This window comes from Phallusia mammillata, chromosome 6, assembly GCF_965637545.1.
Source record: "Phallusia mammillata chromosome 6, kaPhaMamm4.hap1.1, whole genome shotgun sequence".
In the NCBI taxonomy this organism is placed as follows: Eukaryota; Metazoa; Chordata; class Ascidiacea; order Phlebobranchia; family Ascidiidae; genus Phallusia; species Phallusia mammillata.
This window is the reverse complement of record NC_137257.1, coordinates 2,773,643-2,796,341: the sequence shown is the minus strand read 5'-3', so window position 1 is coordinate 2,796,341 and position 22,699 is coordinate 2,773,643. Positions and strand designations below refer to the sequence as shown.

Below are 22,699 nucleotides of genomic sequence, written 5' to 3'. Positions count from 1 at the left end.
TTGTGCTAAATTCTACTTAACCATGGAAAAATGCAATCACAAGATTTTTTGCAACCAGATTGATAGCATGTCAGATGTCCCAGTGTGCATCAAAATTGAAGGTAAACAAACTATGTTATATCCATATTGGCAGTTAAATTTGTTATATTGTTGAAGTTATTTTTCGGATCACTCACAATCACGGTATAATTGTAGTGTGTTTAGCAATCCAATACTATGCCCATTACTCCTTTGGGACTCATAATGTTTAAATGCTTTCTTTCACCAAAAAAAGATACACTCAACTGGACCTAGTGTGCAGAAAAAAGACCAGGGCCACACAATATGTATGCTTTTTTATGGTGGGCTGAGTATTTTATTCTGTTTTTTTTTTTTGCAGGTCTCCATCCAGCAAAGACATACACCCTTCATTCCTCTGTGAAACCAACATCTGATCTTTTTGAGTGTGTTGTAAACTATAAAGCTGACAGTCTTGGTAAGATGCCTTTTTCTGGGCTCTTGATTGTTGATGGAAATGAAAAAAATTAAACATGATGTTTCATTATATTACACACTCCTACTTTGGAAAGCCATTATACTTTCAAATGCATACTTCTCGATTCAAATTGACTAAAACATCAATTCTTTCATCCTTATGAACTGAAGATAAATATATTTCGCCTATGCTGCATCATCGGTATCTTGGTCAAATACTTCTCAATAATTTTTACATGTGTTTGCATTTCAAAAGCACTGCATCCAAAATAATACATCTATTTGTGTAATATGTTTTTGGCATGGCCATGACTAACAGGTTTGACCAATTTCGTTATTTGTTCAGGGGTAATTGATTTGAACAAAAGTAAAGCCATAAGTGGAAACTACACTGGCATTGAACCAATGGGAATTTTTTGGTCAATGAAACCCTCTCCCATAAACAAGGTATGGGATTTTTCTTGCATAGTTTATTGTTTATGACAAATGCAGTATTTCTCAATGTGAGCATATATTCTTGCCAACATATTTGTGGCCTGTGTCTTGTCATATGGAAATGTTTGGTTGACTGACTTGGTTCGGTATAATTCCTTGAATCTTTATGACTAAGTATAAATCATACATAAAATAGTTGGAACAAACACACTTCTAAAGTAAAGTATATTTCAAAATGTACAACTGTAACTGAAAAAACTTACAGACTGACAAAATGCAAGGTTATACAAGTTGATACTTGCCACTTAGACCAAATAAGGGGGCCACACAGATCCTACAAGGTTACTTTAAGGGGGCCACGAGGCCAAAAAGTTATTTTTAGGGGCCCACAGTCCACAAAAGGTTGAGAACCAGTGTGCTACAGTAACATTCATCTGAAACATTTGTCAATTAGAATGTTATTAAAACTTTAATCTGCAGAATCAAAATCCAAGGTTTGCCAAACTAGATGTTACCACTCCATTGGAAGTTAACCTGTGTGTCTATGATTGTGACATCACCTTTGATCAATTTCAAACAATGCGGACTGAAAAAACATTGGATAAACATAAAGTTGCTTCCATGGTGATTAACAGATGGTTTATGAAACCTGGAACAAAACGAATTCCACTTACTGTTCAAGAACATGGAGTTTGTGGCACATTATTTATCCCTTCTGGAAAAGGACCATTCCCAGGTTAACCATGAACTTTGTACTTGTAAATTTATTTCTTTTGATTTACAGATCAGTCTGTTTATTCACATGTCACAGTTAAGTTGTTTAATGACATTACAGTAAATTGCATAAGTACACTTTGTAAATTGTATTATGCAAATAACTTGGTTAGCTTTTATTCTGCAATATCCTTATTAAGTACCAAGACTGGTTCTGCACCCTTTCGTTCGGTGTTTGAAATTATTTGGCAGGGTTTCTTTTGGTGGTTTCTTTTTCTGTCGAAACCACCTACTTTCCTTACACAAGTGGTTAGATTAGATGCCAACTTGACAGGTTCCAGCAATGTTTTAATTGCCCCCAGTCTTGATGACCTAAGTGTCAACCTCATTTTGTTTGAGTCCCTGCCACATAATGCTTTGTAGTAGTAATGGTTTAGCTTCAGTGCATTTACCACCAATTTGTCATGCTTTCTAACATCTCAGTGCAATTTCCAGCATGAAGAATACTTTATTGCAGGGGTGTGCAACCTGCGGCCCTTCATTAAAGGTTGTGCGGCCCACAGAGACACTTGGATTTTAAATGTACTGACAAACGAGTCTAACTAATATATGTTTTTGAGCAGATTAATGCGTCCAATGCTATTTTTCTGCAACCTTGCCTATGTGACTAGAATTTTACTTGTAGTTGAGCATATTTGGTTAGCAACAAATTGAAATCACCTTGTGTTATACACAGGTGCGGCCCGTGATCTAATTTTGGCAATTATATTTGGCCCTGCAGGAACAAAGGTTGCACACCCCTGCTTTAGTGCAATCATGTTACTATGATTGTTTCGAGCGTAATAATCCTAACTCAATGTAGACATATATGAAACTTTTTAGTGACAACCCTAATCTTGTTTTGTTTCTGATTTTATGAAATATTTTTATTGTTTAGCTGTTATTACAATGTTCGGAAACCGCCCTGGAACCATGGAATACAAAGCATCATTGTTGGCATCACATGGATTTGCTGCACTTGCACTTGCATTTTATGGTGCACCTGGCCTTCCAAAACTGTTTTTAAGTGTTGCCAAGGAGTGGTCCCTAAAACTAGAGTACTTTGAAAATGCAGTTAAATATCTTTTGAATCATGAAAAAGTTGATGCACCCAGTGGGGTTGGAGTAATGGTTCTATCTTTTAGTGGATTTATTGGTATTGCTATGGCAACGTTTATACCAGAAGTTCGATGTTTAATTTTATTAAATGCTACTGTATATGTGACCTACTTAAAATTAACATATAAAGACATGACCTTTGTAAGCGAAAACTGGGAATTAAGTGAAAATTCAGACTTTGGATCATTTAGACAATTGTGTCGGTGTTTTAATAATTCTTTTTCCATCACTACTCCTGGCCAAGTTGATCTCCAAATGCCATTTTATAAACGCAAGGATGTTGCTTACATGTACATTGCAGCTTTAGGGGATGAAAGTACTCCTTCAGAGCACTATGCAAACCGCATTCAGAAGTTACTGCAATTGGCAAAGCATCCTAACTACGAGATATTAAGATATCCAGGTGCTGGTCACCTTTTGGAACCCCCATACAGTGTACACCATAAGTCTACTAATGTAATTGACCGCTTCGGGGTTGAAAGTTTGCTTTGTTGGGGTGGGGTAGCACTTCCCCACTGTAAAGCACAGGAAGATGCCTGGAAAAAGCAAATACAATTCTTGCACAACAACCTTGTGCACTGTGCCAAACTGTAACAACTAGTAGTAAAGTGTCATTTTCAACCTGAAAACTACCTTTGCCTACTTGAATTTATTACACAATTTTTGATAGATTCTGTGGCAAATATTTGATCAAACACTTTGACCTGTGTCTTGTGCAGGGAATAAATTGTTAGCCTATATCACTTTGTTTTGTGTGTCAGTCCTAAATCAATGTAAAACACTTTTTTCAGCTGTAGTAATTATCGCAAGTGTTGTATCTTGTCTTACATTGTTTTAGTACAAATTATTGTGTCATATGGTCAGTGTGTTGATTGCAATAAGTTACTTTGACATCGGTTCCCAAACTGTGTTTTTTGTGTAGGCCTTTCAGGTACAATTATGACAAATCTAAGTTGTTTACCATTCATTTTCTCTTTTTGCTTTAATTATTTTTTGGCTAAACTGGCATTATTGCATTGTGTTTATTTCATTACATGTCGACTGTCTTTATATCCAACTTAATATTTACCTCTTTCCAGGCATGTATATTTGGTAGAATTTATGTTAAATTTACACTTAGCCATGGAAAAACACAATCCCAAGATCCTGTGCAGTCAGATAGATAGCATGTCAGATGACCCAGTCCTCATTAAAATAGAAGGTACAGCAACTATGGTACATTGTTTTGCCACAATCTTGTTTTTCATGCGTTTATTGCAAGGTTTTTTACAACTTTTTCTTTTGTAATTCCTCAACCTAATTTCCACTAATCAAAAATTCATAACCAAGTTTCTTATCAGTATTAGTAAACATGGCAGCAGATTACAACTGAGTATTGTAATGTGTTTGCAGGTCTTCATCCAGAAAAGACTTATACCCTTCATTCCTTTGCCAAACCATCATCTGATCTTTTTGAGTGTGTTGTAAACTATAAAGCTGACAGTCAGGGTGAGAATGTTATGTTTAACATGATCGTGGGATTAGGATACTTTAATGTTTAAATATGTGTGTTTTTAATGCAATTTTTGTTATTTATAATGTTGCAATAATTACAAAAACACTTTGAGATTTAAGCATTGTTCAGGGGTGATTGATTTGGACAAAAGTGAAGCTACAAATGGAAACTACACTGGGGTTGAACCAATGGGCATTTTTTGGTCAATGAAACCTTCTCCCACAAACAAGGTAAGAATGGTAACATTGGTTAAGTTATTAACACAAAAGTCATTATTTCAAAACACAAAATAAACAATGACAACAATGTACTTCTATCAATATCTAAGCTGATAAATAGTTTTGGTAAATTTAGTTTTGTCTCGCAAATTTAGTCTTCTCTTAGTAGTCATTCTGGTAGTTTTTTATTTTGTTTACAGAATAAATATCCACGATTTGCCAAACTAGATGTTACCACTCCATTGGAAGTTACCCTGTGCATCTATGATTGCGAAATCACCTTTGAGCAATTTCAAACAATGAGGACTGAAAAAACATTGGATAAACATAAAGTTGCTTCAACGGTGATTAATAGATGGTACATGAAACCTGGGACAAAACGAATCAAACTAAGTGTCAAAAAACATGGAGTATGTGGAACATTGTTCATCCCTTCAGGGAAAGGGCCTTTTCCAGGTTAATCATGGGTTATAACTTTTTTGTATTAATAATTGTTGCTTTTTGTTGAGTTCAGTTCATTGCGCTTGATGAAAGAACACATAGCGACACAATAGCACTAGAATAATCACCAAGTCAATAAACAATATATCATTAAGGGAGTGCAAAACAGTAAAGGGCACAATTGGTGGATAATGGCTGAACATGCTGCAGCTACACCATATTATAAGGCCCTATGTGACTTATACATTTACATTTCTAATACTATTATATTTGCTTTTTTATCTGACTATCAATGTTGTGTTTATTATTTAGCTGTTATCACAATGTTTGGAAGCCATCCTGGAACAATGGAATACAAAGCATCCTTGCTAGCATCGCATGGATTCGCTGCTCTTGCACTAGCATATTTCGGTGCGCCTGGTCTCCCAAAACTGTTTTTAAGTGTGACTGAAGAATGGACACTGAAACTGGAGTACTTTGAAAACGCAGTTAAATACCTTTTGAACCATGAAAAAGTTGATGCACCCAGTGGGGTTGGAGTAATGGTTCTGTCTTTCAGCGGATTTATTGGTTTCGCTATGGCAACATTTATACCGGAAGTTAAATGTTTAATACTTCAAAATGCTGTAACTCATCCGGCATATGTTAATTTGACATACAAGGGCATGACTTTTGCCCCTGAAAACTGGGAAATGAGTGAAGACTTTGAACCCAACTCAGATAGCAGTGTGTTAAGAGGGTTATGTCAGTTTTTTAAAAGCTCATATTCTCTTACTGCTCCTGGCCCTGAAGATCTTTCAATGAAGTTTTATAATCGCAAGGATGTTGCATATATGTTCATTGCATCCTTAGATGATGAGAACACCCCTTCAGAGCACTATGCGAATCGCACACAAAAGTTACTGCAATTGGCAAAGCATCCTAACTATGTAATATTAAGATACCCAGGTGCTGGTCACCTTTTAGAACCCCCATACATTGTACACCATAGGTCTTCTGTGTTAAAAGGAACTGTTGGGGTTGAAAGTTTGCTGTGTTGGGGTGGGGTAGCACTGCCCCACTGTAAAGCACAGGAGGATGCTTGGAAAAAGCAAGTACAATTCTTGCGAAACAATCTTGTACACTGTGTTAAAATGTAACAACTATGCATTCATCAGTGATCACTTTATCAGTATATAATATAATCACATGTCACCAGAGACTATGAGCGATGGAGGCTAGAGTTGTATATCTAAGTTTACCATCAGTATATGTATATGCATTTACCATCAGTACACAGTTTATTTAACATGTAGACAATTTTTATTCCTGTTTTTTTGTTTTCACCTACTACAGTTATCTATTACTTAAGCAAAATAAATATCTGCGTACATATGTTAAATAAACGGTGGATGACTTCAGGCTAAACAAAGTTGTGACTGCACTCAAGCGATTATTTCTGAATTTTGTTTTCTTCGCAATTGAATACGTTTAGCGGTCATCCACATTAAAATATTTTTTTAATGCAATAATGTGTTTAATGTAATTTTGCTCTTGTATTGCATATGTTATGTATATGCAGTTACTCTCTTATCCATGTGTAACCTATTAAGTGTTTTTTTTACTGTCATGGCTTAGTAGCAACACTTTAGGATTTTATCTTTGATTTACTACTACATGATTTAGATTAATAATTTGTTGTCGTAAAACATATTCAGAAGTAATGAAAACAACAGCCCAAAATCAACTGTTTTAAAAAACCTTTGTGTTTCCAGATTTAAGTTCTAAATTTTAAACTTTAACAATGAAACCAAAAGTTATATGCAACCATACTGACAGTATGTCAGATCAGCCCATTTCCATCAAAATACAAGGTAAGCATGAATATATTAACACATTAATATATTCAGCAGAACTCAATACAGAACTCTTATATTGGTTTATTTAGGGCTGGAGAAACATCAAGTCTACACATTGCATTCATTTACCAGAACTCAGCCGAAAAGTTTATTTGAATGTGTTGTAAAATATAAAGCTGATAGACAAGGTTTGTACCAACCCTTTCTGCAATAAAAGCTGAAATGAAACTTTCAGTATGATGTAAAGGCTGTATAAATCTGGAGCAAGACTGTGCTTTGGGGGGAAGTTATGAAGGAGTTGAGCCAATGGGATTGTTTTGGTCCATGGAAAGTTCTCCTGCCAACAAGGTTAGCTTGTGTGTAGATAGATAAAATTGAAAGCTTTCATAAAAACTAATTTCAACCAATTATAACATTAACAAATTCCAACACTATATACTTTTGGCTTGGTAGATAATAATTTGAAAACTGGAAATTTGTTTTGTTTTTCAATGAAATTGTTTGCACGATAACAATTGTTTTTTATTTTTGTGTAACTTTTGTCACCTAACCAAAGTCAGCATTTATGTTTTAGAGTTTTAGATCATAGCCTCCTTTGCCTTATAGATATGTTGTTATTATCAACTAACCATTGCTGTATGTTAATTTGAACCATGTTGCTTTGTGTGTGAAAAACATCATATGAGTAAATTCTGTAATTCAGCACCAATCAAACAATTAGGTGAGTGTTAACCAGACTAGATATATTTTTGCCTTTTTTCAAGTAACACATTTTACTTTTAGACCCCACATGCAAGATTCTTGAAACTTGATGTCACCACTCCCTTAGTTGTTACAATCTGTGTATACAATGTTGAAATTGAAAATCTTGATGAACTCCATAAGATGCGGACTGATATAATTTGGGAAGAAAATAAAATAGCATCCATTCAAATCAACAGATGGTTTATGGAAACTGGAACTAAACGAATTCTACTTACTGTTAAGGAACATGGGTTGCATGGAACCTTGTTTATTCCTCCTGGTAAAGGACCTTTTCCAGGTACAGAAGGGTTGCATCTACCAGTAAATGTTTATTGGTATTTTGCGAGATGTTATAAACACAGTAGGTCATTCATACCACTTTGCACATATCAATCAACTATTTACCTCAAATCAGTGGTTCTCAAACTGTGGTACGCATACCACTAGTGGTACGCTGGAACTTTTCAGGTGGTACGCGAGTAGCTTTCTGTGATATACCTAACCGAATTTAAGCTGTTACTTCATTTAAGTCCTATCTAAAATTGAAATTCAACTAACAAAACTGATCAGCCCTGGTTTGGATGAAACTTGTGTTTTGGACATCCTCTTGAAATAGCTAAATATATGCTAACAAGGTTGAGAAAATGGGCCTATTTCTTGGTCTACTTATTCAAATAGGGTTTAGGTGGTACACAGCGATAGAAAAAGTTGTCAGGTGGTACGCGATTCGTACAAGATTGAGAACCACTGCCTTAAATAGTTAAAAATTTGATTTCTTGCTGTATTGAACTTTGGTTAGCTGACAAATTGTTTTCTTAATATGAGCATAAAATCTAAACAGGTTAACCAGAGTAAATTTAACAATTCCATTTCGTCTCCAGCTGTTATTTCTATGTTTGGATCTAATCCTGGTACCATGGAGTTTAAAGCTTCACTTTTGGCCTCACATGGATTTGTCGCACTTGCACTGGCATATTATGGTGCTCCTGGCCTTCCAAAATTGTTTTTAAGTGAAACAGATGAATGGGTTGTAAAGCTTGAGTATTTTGAACATGCTATAAACTTTTTGTTAAACTCTGAAAAGGTGCAAAAGTCCTCTGGAGTAGGAGTAATTGTTCTATCCTTTAGTGGTTTTCTTGGAACTGCTATGGCACATTTCTTACCACTAGTAAGGTGTTTAATATGTATCAATGGTACTACATACATAAGCCATGCAGCATTGACATACAAGGATAAGGTTTATGAAGGTCCAGATTGGTTTTTTAATGAAGAAGATCCCAGTTCCACTGAAGGAGTATCAGCCAGATTTATTTGTCCTGCCTTTGATTCATCTTATGGCATGACAGAACCACCCCCAGAAGATTCTGTAATCAGATACTATGAAAGAAAAGATGTGGCATTTATGTTTATTGCTAGTCTTTCTGATGATGATACACGTTCTGAGCACTATGTCAATCGCTCACATAAGCTTTTAAAGTTGGCCAAGCACCCCAACTTTGAAATCTTAAGGTACCCAGGAGCTGGACATCTTTTAGAGCCGCCGTATGGCCCTCATACTGAGAAAAGTGTAGTAAGAGGATTACTCCGTGAACCTACCTTATTGCTTTGGGGTGGAAAAATGGCGCCTCATTGTAAGGCACAAGAAGATTCATGGAAAAAACAGATTTTATTTTTGCGAAAAAATCTGCAAAGATCTTTACTATAACATTAACAGTGCACTTTGTAGATGAAACTTTTCATTACTTGCTGATTTCTAATTTTGGCAATATCATGCTGACGAAAGAGTTTTTCGGGTGCCATTTACAACCGTTTAGCCCGTGTAACGTTCCACACTTTTTGGTAGTTTACCAAATCAGATTTATTGTTTCCTTATTTTGTCTGTATGATCTTATTCAAATAGAATCAAACAATTAGCACCGATAATTGTACAAACCAACGCAGTAATAGTTTCATCTTTTACAACAAAAACGGGCGACAAATTGTAAAATATGGAAACAATTTGTTTAAGAAGTAATTTGTTTCTGAAACGTTTTGGAAACGAATTGTTAGAGAGAAGTATTGTTATTGTAAAGCCGTTTTTATAACTATATTAATATTGGAAACAACATAAGTAGGACGTTTTGAACTCGACACAGTTTTTAAACGATTCAAAAATCATTGAAAAAATGTATGTTTTTAAAATGCTCTCTTCTGCCCTCTAGTGACAATGTGGTAACAAATTGAAGTCCACAAATCGTTTCCTGTGAAGTGTTTCAAATGTCATTTGAAAAAAAAAACTGCTACATAACGAACAATTTGAATGGAACCAATTTGTTTCCAAAGTGTTTCGAAACGAATTGTTAATTTTCGAAACGAATTTTGTATGAGCCGAAACGAATCATCGTTCCAAACACAAAAATGCATATACGACCATACCCATGGTTGCAACGTGCGAAATCTCGATTCCAAAAACTAAACACACAAATCATATTTGTTACAGCCCAATAAGCCAACGTAGCTCACACTGAGCCAGCGCCAAGTCCGTGAAAAGCCTGCTTTAGCCTGGGTAGGCTATAGGAGATTTACAAACTCTCACCCCAACCTCAATAGCCCTAACGTGTGCATTTTTCAAAAAAGTAGAAAAGCCCGTACTGGCTTATAAGTTGCGCGTACCTACTGTCTTGGACTTGCAGCTTTAGAAGGTACCGGGTATATTCTGTATTCATGTGTAATTTTATCAGTGCCAAAGTTTCACCTAAAAATACACCATACCAACGCTTCCTCACTATTGGCGAAGACGGCATGGAAATTTTTGAACACAAATAAGTCCAGGGCAGAAAACCGCTTTGCAGTGGGGCGAAGCCAATTTGGCTTCGCAAAAGGGGAATTTTGATGTCTGGTATTTTACGTGTCGCGAAAACCGTTGCCTTGCAAACATAGCGTGACGGCATTAGTCGGTTGATTGCGGGTTTACAAAGCAAAACAGTAATATTGCTGTCCCGCAAACTTGCCTTTTACTGTTTCTTAGATCTAATTATGAAATAGGCATACGACTTTTCCTTTACTGCATGAAAAACGGACTAAAATCCATATTTATTTACATTTTATGTGTGCGTTTGGTTGCAATTGTCGCTTTATAAGAAATTTGTCTTTCATGATATGCCATTATCCTGATGAAGTCGTCCTGTGCGGACGTCGAAACGTCGACCATTTGTGTATTTACAGGCCTATTTCAGTTTTACATCATCGTTTTCATTTTTTGATTGATCCCCAAATGTTTGCAACAATACAGTAACTTAAGTATTTGTGATGCAACGGCTGAATTAGTTTCGCAGCGAAACTGAGTAAACAGCAGTTTTACCAACAAACATATTCGAATTAACCAAATCCATTGTGGCTTTACAAGTCGTACGCCACGATTTTGAGGCAGAAACACAAGTTTTTCTGCAAAGCAAACAATGTTTTTTCTACCACAGGATAGTTGTTTTGCATCATAATTTTACTTCTGTGGGTTTTAAGGTTGCCTCGACCGCCATTGCCAACCTCACTGACATTGAAATTGAAATTTAATAATGTGATCCAAAAATACTGCATCAAAATACTTTGTGTTTAATGTGAAATGCCACAAGTAGTATATGTTGCTAAAAATATAGAAAGACTTAACTTGACCCAGTTATGCCGCAACCGAAACCTGATGCAGAACGAAAAAAATCTACAGCCCCACAAAGTGCATGTTGTCACGTAAAATAAACCCCCATAAAACGCGAAAACTTTCCACTAAAAGCCCCCGGATTTGGTTTATCTCTCAGAGCGGTTTTTGTCACGTGAAGTTTGAGTCCAAAACGTCACCCAGCTGGCACGTGAGGGGGATTTTCTCCACGACCCCATAAATACCTCTGCACTCTGCGCGCTGTTTGTAAGTTAGTTTCCACAACGCGAGTTACGAAAAACGGTTTTTGTGAGTTCTAAGCTTAAAAAATGTTTCGGTTTTGTCATGGGAAGTTATTTGGTAGCACAGTAGCACAATGGAAGGTTCTGTATGTTAAAAATTATGATAAGTAGATTTTTGGGTTGCCTATTCTGTTATGGTTTATTATTTGGTGTTATGTTATTCAAGGTACTATGCTATTAATACACGTCTGTGTGACGAATTAGTTTGGCAGTTAAGGTAGAATGTGTAAAGAATTTTCCAACGTTTGAGTGGTCGTTTTTCGTTTTGTGACAGAAACATAACAACACAATTGTATTAGTTATTTAAACCAGTTTAAACAGTTCCTCACATTAACGACGTTCAGAAGGTCCTTTACAATGTTTACATGAATATGCTTTGATTTTGCAGAGCTATGTTTACAAGTAAGTTGCGCTTCTGTGCTATCAGAGGTTAAAAATCTTCAAGGCCACAAGATGACACGTACTGGTCCTTATATTGCAATGCCAAATTCGAGCCAGTTTGACGAGAAGATACCTATTTCAATTCATGGTGGGTGAACACTCTAAAGACTCACGATTTTGTAAACACTTTAATGTAGCTGATGTTGTTGCTTGTCTGGCAAATTACCCTCGGTGCGGCCAATTAGCACACGTCGATACTGCAAAATATGGTACGAGTCTATAACGTGTGTGGCATGTCGTTGCACACATTAGGTAACTTTACAAGTGGTAACTTGGCGCATAAACTCCATAATGAACTTGTAACAAAATCGGGGTAAAAAGCATATTCATTGTCGTGAAAGTAAATTACATCAACTTTTGGAGAGTTGTTTATGCAATACTAAATGACCCTTTGTAATTCATCGTTAACAAAGGACCTATTCAAGACTTTCGTCGAAAGAAAATTTCTGACGGTCGCACAAAACACGAAATTACGTTTGTAACAAACTTGTCAAGTTTCACGAAATAAGACACCAACGCGCAGGTGTTATCACGTGAATAGCAGATCATTTGGTGTTAGGTGGTCGACAACGTGGAGGCTTAACACAGGTCCAAAAACGTGACCGTTTCAACTTTATTTGTGTCTTTGACTTACATCTAATTTTGCCTGAAGATTGATTGTATTGTCATAGTAACAAAAATTACATGAGCAATTGATGAAACATTTGTGATTAAATATGAGTTGTCATCATTTTCTGCCAGACTGTGTTTTGCACAAAATCATAAATATATTTTGGCTAATTTAAGTGTTTACTTCTTTGTTTAACGTATTTCTTTGTTTATAGCCATTGTTTCCCAACATTGCCTGTACAAAAATTAAGACCCAACATGCAAATTACACAAAACATCTGTACAAGTGTAAAAATGCTAATACGTGTTGTTATTGCTGTTTAGGTTTGTCGCCAAACCAGCTGGTAACGATATATGCTGTGGTGCCAACATCCGAAGATGTGATATTCGAAAGTTTTGCAATCTACAAATCGTCACAATCAGGTAAAGATAAACGCCACCTAAAGCATGCAATCAAACACAAAGTTTGCAAAAGTTATTTGTTTATTTTTGTGGTTCTTTTAGGGACAGTTGATTTGGCCAAGGACGCCAGTTTGGGTGGTTCCTACTCTGGTGTGGAACAAATGGGATTGTTTTGGTCCATGCAAGCTTATTCAGAAACCGAAAAAGTACGTTGATTTTACTTTGCGTTGGTGATGTTACTTTAAAATTGATTTCCGGTATCGCTAGCGCTGCCTTGCACAAATTGTGTAAAGCCCTTTCCGCTAAAAGGCAATCGATTCATTGATTATATCACAGTATGCCAGTCATTTATAGGCGTTTTCCGAATCAAGCTGTTTCTCAAACATTATCCCATGGCAAGGCGTAGGCTAAAAAACTAGGTTAAGGTGGGATTTGAATCCACGACTGGTTTTGGAACTTGTCCAAACTTTTATTTTCTGTGGTATCAGTGAATGCATATCTATTACAACTTAATCAATAAAAAAGCGTTCAAAAGGTTAGTTTTGTAATCAACAATTGGTTTTAATCGAATCCTTTGTAAACAAATTCACAATTCAGTTCTCACAGGGCGGCTTGTTTAGAAAATCCGTCATAGCAAAAGTATTTGGCGGCGCGAACGGAACATCAACAGGGTTCTGCGTGGGGAGCAGTCGGTTGCGTTGTCCCAGGTGTCAGATTACTGAAAAGGGGGATTTCTCCCCTGGGTCAACCATGGGGCTGTGAAACTGGCATTGTTTCTCCCTCTAGAATCTAGAGTCTGATGCAAAACTTTCACGCGGGAGGGCAACCGAAAACTAAAAATATATCTTCGACATTTTGGCTAGGTTACTTGCTGTTAAAGTAACCTAGAAGAAAACCTAACGTTACTGTTTGAAAGAATAGCAAGTTTAAAGCAAGAAAGATTTGAGTGCTTTAAAGTTAAGTTTTTTTGCGTTCAAATAGGTATTATACAAACAATTGCAAATTTGTTACTTTATCTCCAACCAATATTGATTCAATGTAAAAGTATCAAGCCAATATGATAGGATGCAGGCAGTGCATACTGTTTCGACCCACATGGCTACACTAGCCAATACGGCCGATCTTTCGTCACCAGCTGCACATATGAGACCTCATTGGCCGTTTTCTGAGTTAGTCGCTCTTTATCATCAAACCAATGGACTAAACACTAAAGCAAGTGCTTCTTTAAATTGACTTTTTCACTAAAACAAAATATGGAGTTTTTGTGTTTCGTTAGTGGTCGTTGACTCACAAAACCAATTCAACGGCTCATTTGGGTGACCTTACTCAAGATTGAAAAAACGGTGTTTTAAGCAACGTTTAAGCCACCTTAAGCTTGGAAAATGGTTGTATTTCACCTGTGGTCACTTAAAACAAGGTTATTGACAAACCTGCCACACAGAGGCTAGCCGTAATTGGCGAACGACACGACAAGTTGGCGCGCCTTTGTTGACCAAAACACCAAAAAGTAATGCCGCAGTGCAAAAACACAGGACATGTTTTCATTTTGTAAAATCGAGACACCCACGCAAAGCTGTTCATGGCATTGTTATGTTCCAGTGGAAAACCTGGTTTAAACTTTTCATTTAGCCTGTTTGGTTTTAAAGGAAATTTTCTTGGCACCCTGGACAACGTTTACACATAAAAACCCTAATTTTCGTTTTAAGTTTGTGAACCGAAAAATGTTTTCCAGTTAGATAGGAAAAATGATACAATTGCTTCCCACATTTTTCCGCGACCTTTTTGCTGCGTGCGCGTAACATTTACATGTTGCTGAGTTTGTACATTTTGTCACCAGGAAGGAATTCGGTTCGCTTGCAAAAGTGCGCTCAATCACAGAGTGTACGATTTCTGTGTGGTCGAACGTGAAATCCGAAAACTGGATGAGCTGAGAGCGATGCACAAAGCCAATGACGGACAGTTTGTTGCCACAAAATCGGTTCAAAGGCGATTTATGGCCAACGGTGTGAGACGAATTGAAATAAACACGGACGGTCTTTATGGGGTCCTGTTTCTTCCTGAAGGCGAAGGGCCATTTCCTGGTAAGTAATGAAGCATAATTTACGGAATCCCATTGTTTTTGATACCAGAGATCAAAGGGACTCAAACCCAAAAGTACAAGCCTAAAACCAAACCTACCCCGAACTAAAAAAGAAAGACCAAGTTATAGGCCTAAAAATTGATGACGACATAAATGGGCCTGGGTGTAAAATCAGGCCCGAATCAAACCCGACCTGAAAAGCCTAGTCCGACTTATAATTTATAAGTTCCTATCGTTTCCGTCGATATTGACGACTGTTAAGACTGAGTCTGACTCTAATCAATCCGTTTTTTTTGCACTTTAGCGTAATACCGACCTAAAAAGTCCGACTTACAACTCGGATAGCTTTGCCGTAACTTTGCCGCCTGGTCTACGGACAGATTTGAAAACTTTTAAATAAGTTTGGTAAATTAGTAAATTTTGCTGGATGAAATTACCTCTGAAATGGTTTCGTTCGATTTAAGTTTCAAATACCTTTCAGGCAAGCATTCTCGACACCACCATGCCAAAACCATTGCAAAGCGTGCAAACGTGGATAAACAAGCACGAAAAGTAGACAAATTAAAAAGTCGTTTAAGTCGTTTAAGTTAGTGATGCACCGAACCCGCCTAAAAAGGTTCGGGCCGAAACCGAATATTCGGCATTGAGGCCGAATAATTTCGGCCGAATCAGGCCGAACCTGAAATATCCATTCTCATGGATGTTTTCAACTGAAACTTGTGTTGTTGATGCGAGTGACCTCAATTATGACAAACCAAAATAACTTTCACAATGCGTAAGCTTTGCTAAACTTGTCATATTTTGCAGACAACGTGGCTCGTAATTTATAAATATAACAAATAGTTAATTTATGATGTTTCGTATGGGCGAAAATGAAATTTAAGGCTTTAATTCCATGCCACAAAAAAGTTCGGTTTCGGCCGAATTTTCAAAAAAGTTCGGGCCGAAACCGAAACATTGGAAAACAACAGATTCGGCCGAAATGTTTCGGCCAACCGAAACTTCGGTGCATCACTAGTTTAAGTGCAGGTATCATTGCTGGCGGAAACCGAGCTGGTCATGCATAATTGCAAACACCACAATCGTTCCCCTAAGTCAGTAGATTTTTGCCTACAAATTCCATTATCAAGCCGTGACTGAATAAATGTTTATCACTTGGGTGCCACGAGGTGATGTCTAAACTGGATTTAAAACCGCAGATTGATGCCCAATTGTTAGTTTGATCGGAAATTAGAGATAAAGTTGACAGACAACATGGATTTACTGCTAATGAGTGATCAGTACGTAAATCCTGAAGCTTACCTTTTATCTTAATAAGTAAACAGTTTCTAGTCAATCAGGCTTTGCGAAAAAATCTTCGGGATTTAAATACCAACGGGATTCAACTAAATGAAAAAACAAAAACACCGTTAATTTAAACTCCTAAACCTATTTAAGGTGTAAAAACACTTGCTAAGTTTTGTTGGTAGCAAACCTGGCCGAGCTCTTCTTTAAAATTATCAAACAAATGCAGAAACACATACCTTGCCAGTATCATACAAAATCAAACCGTGATTGCATTAAAAAACTTTAATACTTCGTCTAACACTAAAAAGGACCATCACATAAAAGGGCCTTTGGCTCATGGGACGTTTGATTTAATCTTTGACGCACGTAGAATATCGAAAGGATAATTTATGTGCAGTTTCGCGTGCAGAAGAAATATTAAAAACAGTTTGAAACTATATTTAAGACTGCAAAACTCGGAAGCGAAAATCCTATTAAAAGATGAATGCTAGAAATGCAAAAAAGTGACAACGTCTATAAATAACGCCAAAGTGAAACTTAATGCATGAGAAAATTAAACTTATTGTCACGTTGCCAGTATAGCTCGCGTGAAAGTGAGAGCAAAGTCAATGTTTTTGGTCAAAGTCTGACGCCAGTGTCAAATTTCAAAGTCGCGCCACGAAAGGAAAACTGTTTGCAGCCAAAGTAACAACTTCGTTGTCGTTCTGTACTTACCCTTGCCATGCATGACTTACACCTGCGAAAGTTTAACTGTAAAAACGTATATGCACAGGCTTTTGTTTTTGCACACGATTTGAAAAAAAAACAAGCTATGATGGCTGATTTTTTGTAATATGGAAATCCCAAAGTGTGTTGAAATAAAAAAGAATCTGGTATACTAAAAAACGTAAACTTCGAATATCAAGAAAATAAAGCAAAGTTCATTTTTAAATCTTTAAATTGATGCAATCCAAACAAAGCTCTTTGTTTCTTGACTGCATTTAAGCAGCATCAGTCTTCATCGATTTTAATTCCTTTATTTGTTTTGAATTTGTATTATGTGAATTTTTAGACAATCTTTTTTTGACTTTGTTTTTAAGGAATCATTAACCTATTTGGTGGTTACCCTGGAGTTTTGGAGTTCAAGAGCGCTTTACACGCTTCCCATGGGTTCGCATCTCTCACTTTGTGTTACTTCGGTATGGAGGGAATGCCGAAAAGTTTCACCAACACAATCGATCTTGCCTACTTCGAAAAAGCTGTCCAGTTTCTCAAACAGCACAAAGCGGTGCAGGGTGAGCTTGGAATCGGATTGGTTGGAATTTGCAAGGGAGCACAGGTAAATACCGGAAGTGTTTTGATTATCAAGGGTTTAAAAGATATAATCAAGATTGTGGTCAAATGGCTGCTTGGCCCAAAATTATGTGTGGGGCCTGGCTTTTCGGGTCGGTTCTGAGATCAAACTTGAATAAAATAGGTTAGATTCAGTTCTGACTTCACACTCGGTCATATTAGTGTCGTAATTTCACTTTGGTAAATATAATGGATCCGGTAACAACTCTGGCTTATCCAATATACATGGCCTTTACCACTCATAGATCATACACTTGTTTAATTGCATTTTACTTCATTGCTATCTACAGTGCCCCTCTTGCGTTTTTTAAAAAAAGAGAAGATTATAAAAGTGGACAGAAAACTTTGAAAACAAAAGAATATGGTCTGTTTCTTTTCATAGAACCATAACTGTAACAAAAGATTAAGTTAATTGCAATCATAAAATTCATAAACAGAAAGCAAAATACTCTTTGTATCACACCATAAACTTCTCTGCTGCCCAGGTGTTAGCTAGAGAAACCGATTTTCACAAGCGAGGTTTCCTGGAGTCGTGGAACATACATTCTCACACCAACACGATGAACGTTAAAACGGACGTTCTAATGCCGATAACTTATCGGTCGCTTTTGCACCATTGAGCCAGGTGTTATCACACGACCATTGGTGCGCACTGCGTTATTTCTATCGCCTTTTTTGTGTGTGTTTCGCCGCCCTTTTCGCTTTATAATAACTTGTGTTTGCAATGTATGTCATTACCCTGATGAAGGTGTTTCGTATGGGACATCGAAACGTTGGCATATTACAATAAAAAACTGCCGGAAGAGCTAAAAATTCTGTTAATACTCTTTGTATATCTGCACTCTTAGTCTGCAGAAAATAATTCTGTATTAAACGACAAGCAGGCGTTTCTTAACCAACGGTTTTCTATATGCACAGGTTGCATTGGCAATGGCCAGTTGTTTGGACGACATCAGATGCATGGTTTGGGTGAACTGCACTATCAATGCAGTATGTGGAAGCATTGCATACAAGGACATGTACTGGCCTGAGCAGCAGATGAAGACAAACGTGAAGATCCCTGATGGCCCAATTCCGTTGATCGACTTTTTTGATGTCCCTGAGGAGGGCGAGCTTGTCAATATGGTTGATGGAGTTTTTCCATTCTACAATCGCCCCGATGTATCTTACATGTTCATTGCTGGCTCTGATGACCAGTGTGCCGCTGCAAAACGGAGCGCTAGAGAGGCTGAGATTTTGTTAAACAGGGCTGAGCATCCGGACTTTGAAATAGCCTACTACGAGGAGGCTGGCCACATGCTGGAGCCGCCCTATTCTCCACACTGTTCAGTGCTATTCCAGCCTGGACCTACTTTTGACATTGCTTTGAAATGTGGAGGGGAATTGATTGCACACTGCAAAGCACAAGAGCATTGCTGGCATAAGCAGTTGTCGTTCCTGAAAACTCGCCTGCAGTGACATTGTTTCGTAGTGTTTGTGTCTGTAATTGATGTTATTTAATTCTTACCGTTTTTTCAATCCAAAATGGGTAGTCGTACAGATTTGTAAATAACATCACAGGCGTAGAGTTGTAAGCAGACGTGAAATTTGGGTCTGAAACCCGCACCAAGCTTGGATGAATATTGAAAAAAATAAGGCTTAAAATGTTAATTTTTCATGGTGAAAATTTGCAAATGTGACTGACTGCAAAATCAGGCCCAAGTCAAGTCCAGGAAGTCATCAAAACCCGAAAATCACCAATCTGTGTAGTTGTTAGTTGTATGTACAGCGTGTAGTTTATTCGATTTAGGGCTGTTTTTGAAATTATTCGGTAGGTAACACTTTTGGAAAGATATATTTCATTTGTTATAGCATTTGCTTGTCAAAAACAATTTGCAAAAAGCGTCGATGACTTGTTAAGTTGTAATATACAACATCGGTATATATAACACCATACGTCCCCATTTTTTATAAATTTTGAATCAAACCAAAGCTTTTGCAGACAAACTTTCAATTTCCCAATTCGTAGTCACGTTTTTTAACTTCTGTTGTTTGTTTGTTTTCTTTTTTCTATTTTCTGTTTGTTTGTGAATTTTACCTCTTTTGTTAAATAAAACAAAATCAACAAAGCTTCGCACGAGACTGTGTTTGTTGTGAAAACGGAACTTCTTGGTTCAGTGGATCTGAAAACTTTTGAGTGTCAGACCAATACCAGAAGCCCCTTGAGTTTATAAGGTCCACAACAATATGGTAAATTTCGGTTAAACCAGACCCGTTTGGACAAAAAAAAATTGTCCGGATTAAGCAAAGATCTGGATTAACCGATGTCAATTAGTTCAAGTCTTACCACATTACAAATCATACAAAGCCAATTCTTGCACGTCTGGCTGCATGTTATAAACATTTCAATACTGCTTTAAGTTTCTAAATACATTCAAACAGATCGTCTTCTATTTGCATGTAAAAGTTTTATACAGACCGAAAATTTAGGCCCAAACCCGATTTGCGTTTTAATTAAAGCCGAATAATTTATAAACGCATCAAAGGAGTTGTATTAGAACGCCCGAACCTGAACACGACCTAAAATTGCCCTTGCGCATTTTTTTTTATTTCCATCACCAATATACAGCTGTGTGCGTGTTGCCAAACTTCCAATTTAACCAACTGACAACACTTGGGTATTTTATTAACGACCCCACAAAAATTACGTCGTGCCAAATACTTGAAAACGGAAGTTAGAGAGTATAGGTTAAATCCCAACCTCTGTCTGTTATCGAAGGCTGCGAAGCATGAAATAAAGTTTGTTGCATGACAACTTGGCGTGACATGGTTTGTATTTTGTACCAAACAAACCCTCTGCAGCACGACTGTAATGCTCCATCGTCAGTTGTATGCATACATATTAACATGGACGTAAGCGTTGTTTTTATTTGATGATTTTTTTTATACATGTCGTGGTTTTGCAGACAAAGTTGGATAAGCAGGCTCAAAATTTGGGCTTAAACCTGACTTAAACCTGGTTTACAAAAATCAAAAGCCAGAGGTTAGCCTAAAAGCTAAATAAAAAAAACGTGAAAATACGCTACAAATGTAAAGCCAGGCCCGAATAAAGCCTGTTTCTATTGATATAAAGCCCGAGTACGGGACTCTGTTTGAAGTAGTTAATATTTGGCATTGAAATACAGTAATCTTTCTTATCCATGTCATTATCAATCGGTCGACGACACACAATTTCCGTAGCTACCAGCTTATGAAAGCCAGCATTTTGTTGTACCTTGGTATCTGCTAACACAGCAGCGTTTGCGCAGTACGGTTGAAACGCGACACTGAAAAAACTTGGTCACGCAAAAAGCTCTGATGCGTTGCGTCGGCGAAGTTTATTAACCAAGAAGAATACACATTTGTCATCGTCTTGTCCTTGATCTAACCTTTGGACTTATTCGAACTTCACTGCAAATATTTTATTTAAAAGTCACTTTTGCTCGCGAACTATTGACAGAGGTGTAAGTTGAGCTTGGCTAACAGATTGGGTTTAGGTTTTATGACTAAATAAAACGGGCATGATTCGGTCCTGATTTTACACAGGACGTTTTGGGGCCTTGTTTTCTGCAAAGGGTTCGGGCCCTAATTTCCAGCCCGTGCACTTACAGCCTTAACTTTTAGCGTCTTGTGAGCAAACACAAATGTGCCTTTTTAATTTAATGACATTTGTACTTTGGTTACTGTTTCGTATAGTTCTATTGCAAAACCCACAGCATTTGTCTGAGAATTTCTGACCAAGTCGGTTCGATTGATTTGGGGCAAAGTCTATATAAAACACAAGTTGTCCAACCTATTGTTACGCAATAAAGCCTATGTAGCCATTTTGTGTCCAAAATGATACTGTGGGTAGAGAAAAATAACACATAAATTGTCTGATTTTTACAAACTGGAGAGCATAGACGCGAATTTGATTCCCCAAATTGAATGAAAATTTCGGGTTCTAACATTTCAACGCAACATTAAAAGCTAAATTGCTGTTTTTCATGTAAATTTGGCCGCTTAATTTTCATGTAAACTTTAAATATTTGCGTTCAGCGTGCATTATCACGTTCAAATGTTAGAACCCAAAACTTTTATTCAATTTTACCTATCAAACTCGCGATAAATCCCACCAGTTTGTAAAAATCAGACAATTTATGTGTTTTTCCCTATACCTGCTGTATTAATGTGGACACAAAATGGCGTCCATGCGGCTCTATCGCGTAACAATGGGTTGGACTACTTGTGTTTTATATATACTTTGATTTGGGGCAGTGGTTCCCAACCGGGCAGGAAGGGAAGGAATTTACTTAAATTATTTTCATTTGGTTTGTAAATAGACATTTAAGCTCTGGAAATATAACCTGTGAAGTTGATAAAAGACCCAATTTTTAATGATCTTCGTATGGTTTAGCATACTATGCAATACATTAGGGAGAAAAAGGTTTGTTTTAAATGGCTAAGGGATGAATTCGTCAAAATACATGAGGACCCACTGGTTGGGGCGTTTGGGTTCGGGTAGGACTCAGGCTTAAATTTGCTTAAAAATGGTTTGGTTCGGTGCTAATTTCACACTCCGTGTCATTTGTGAAGCAATCAACGTCGATTACGACTCTGCTTTGATCCCTACTTTTAGTAGCTCGTAATGTCGGCCCTGCAAAAATTGGTTTACCGAAGTAAAGCAAAAGGGACCAACGCAGCCAAGTTTTCACGGAACAAAACTGTGGAAAAGTTGCCCACATTCATAGCTCTAGCTAGCGGTAGAGGTGAGAAATGCACACGTCGTACAGCAAATCTGCGCAGCATTAACATTTTGTTTCTCCAAAAAAATGATATACCGTTGGGTGGCTACACTTGCCAGTGCTACATACCACTCGTTACCAGCTGCACTGATGAGATTTTATAGGCCGGAACAGGGTGTCCATTTTGCAGCTTATTAACAGTTTAGTTTGACATTTACAATGCGAAATCTTTGTAAAAATCCAATACAAATTAATAAACTGCCAAAAAATAAAGAATATAATTTTTTCATTAAAACATTTTTTTTACATTTTATAAAAGCATGAACTAGTTATAATTTTAGAAACTGCGCTTCTGCCGT

At 37.1% G+C, this 22,699-nt stretch overlaps 4 protein-coding genes across 4 annotated transcripts; all 4 read left to right on the top strand.

The window, feature by feature from the left end:
- The first annotated feature begins 14 nt into the window (after window positions 1–14).
- LOC145233056 (acyl-coenzyme A amino acid N-acyltransferase 2-like) lies at window positions 15–3,871 on the top strand. Its single transcript, XM_080097720.1, has 5 exons — window positions 15–101; window positions 380–475; window positions 821–921; window positions 1,390–1,645; window positions 2,561–3,871. The coding sequence occupies exons 1-5, from the start codon at window positions 23–25 to the stop codon at window positions 3,373–3,375; spliced, it is 1,347 nt and encodes a 448-aa protein (XP_079953846.1). The 5' UTR covers window positions 15–22; the 3' UTR covers window positions 3,376–3,871.
- LOC145233054 (bile acid-CoA:amino acid N-acyltransferase-like) lies at window positions 3,865–6,690 on the top strand. Its single transcript, XM_080097718.1, has 5 exons — window positions 3,865–3,982; window positions 4,174–4,269; window positions 4,406–4,506; window positions 4,695–4,950; window positions 5,248–6,690. Exons 1-5 carry the CDS (start codon window positions 3,883–3,885, stop codon window positions 6,072–6,074), a joined length of 1,380 nt encoding a protein of 459 aa, XP_079953844.1. The 5' UTR covers window positions 3,865–3,882; the 3' UTR covers window positions 6,075–6,690.
- On the top strand, window positions 6,690–10,806 carry LOC145233055 (acyl-coenzyme A amino acid N-acyltransferase 2-like). Its single transcript, XM_080097719.1, has 5 exons — window positions 6,690–6,788; window positions 6,863–6,961; window positions 7,021–7,121; window positions 7,557–7,815; window positions 8,399–10,806. Exons 1-5 carry the CDS (start codon window positions 6,719–6,721, stop codon window positions 9,220–9,222), a joined length of 1,353 nt encoding a protein of 450 aa, XP_079953845.1. The 5' UTR covers window positions 6,690–6,718; the 3' UTR covers window positions 9,223–10,806.
- A 3,936-nt stretch (window positions 10,807–14,742) lies between these two features.
- LOC145233779 (bile acid-CoA:amino acid N-acyltransferase-like) lies at window positions 14,743–19,707 on the top strand. The gene is made up of 3 exons (XM_080098562.1): window positions 14,743–14,980; window positions 17,346–17,584; window positions 18,517–19,707. Exons 1-3 carry the CDS (start codon window positions 14,836–14,838, stop codon window positions 19,054–19,056), a joined length of 924 nt encoding a protein of 307 aa, XP_079954688.1. The 5' UTR covers window positions 14,743–14,835; the 3' UTR covers window positions 19,057–19,707.
- The last annotated feature ends 2,992 nt before the right edge of the window (window positions 19,708–22,699 follow it).

What these genes read in the sequence shown, in the direction of transcription:
- LOC145233055 (XM_080097719.1), top strand. Translation starts at nt 6,719, where the DNA reads ATGAAACCAAAAGTTATATGCAACCATACTGACAGTATGTCAGATCAG. An exon ending in ATATAAAGCTGATAGACAAG is followed by an intron (nt 6,962 to 7,020) that starts GTTTGTACCAAC and finishes TATGATGTAAAG; the next exon opens with GCTGTATAAATCTGGAGCAA. An exon ending in TGGTAAAGGACCTTTTCCAG is followed by an intron (nt 7,816 to 8,398) that starts GTACAGAAGGGT and finishes TTTCGTCTCCAG; the next exon opens with CTGTTATTTCTATGTTTGGA.
- LOC145233054 (XM_080097718.1), top strand. Translation starts at nt 3,883, where the DNA reads ATGTTAAATTTACACTTAGCCATGGAAAAACACAATCCCAAGATCCTG. An exon ending in AGTCCTCATTAAAATAGAAG is followed by an intron (nt 3,983 to 4,173) that starts GTACAGCAACTA and finishes ATGTGTTTGCAG; the next exon opens with GTCTTCATCCAGAAAAGACT. An exon ending in AACCTTCTCCCACAAACAAG is followed by an intron (nt 4,507 to 4,694) that starts GTAAGAATGGTA and finishes TTTTGTTTACAG; the next exon opens with AATAAATATCCACGATTTGC.
- LOC145233779 (XM_080098562.1), top strand. Translation starts at nt 14,836, where the DNA reads ATGCACAAAGCCAATGACGGACAGTTTGTTGCCACAAAATCGGTTCAA. An exon ending in AGGCGAAGGGCCATTTCCTG is followed by an intron (nt 14,981 to 17,345) that starts GTAAGTAATGAA and finishes TTTGTTTTTAAG; the next exon opens with GAATCATTAACCTATTTGGT. An exon ending in GAATTTGCAAGGGAGCACAG is followed by an intron (nt 17,585 to 18,516) that starts GTAAATACCGGA and finishes CTATATGCACAG; the next exon opens with GTTGCATTGGCAATGGCCAG.
- LOC145233056 (XM_080097720.1), top strand. Translation starts at nt 23, where the DNA reads ATGGAAAAATGCAATCACAAGATTTTTTGCAACCAGATTGATAGCATG. An exon ending in AACCCTCTCCCATAAACAAG is followed by an intron (nt 922 to 1,389) that starts GTATGGGATTTT and finishes TTTAATCTGCAG; the next exon opens with AATCAAAATCCAAGGTTTGC. An exon ending in TGGAAAAGGACCATTCCCAG is followed by an intron (nt 1,646 to 2,560) that starts GTTAACCATGAA and finishes TTTATTGTTTAG; the next exon opens with CTGTTATTACAATGTTCGGA.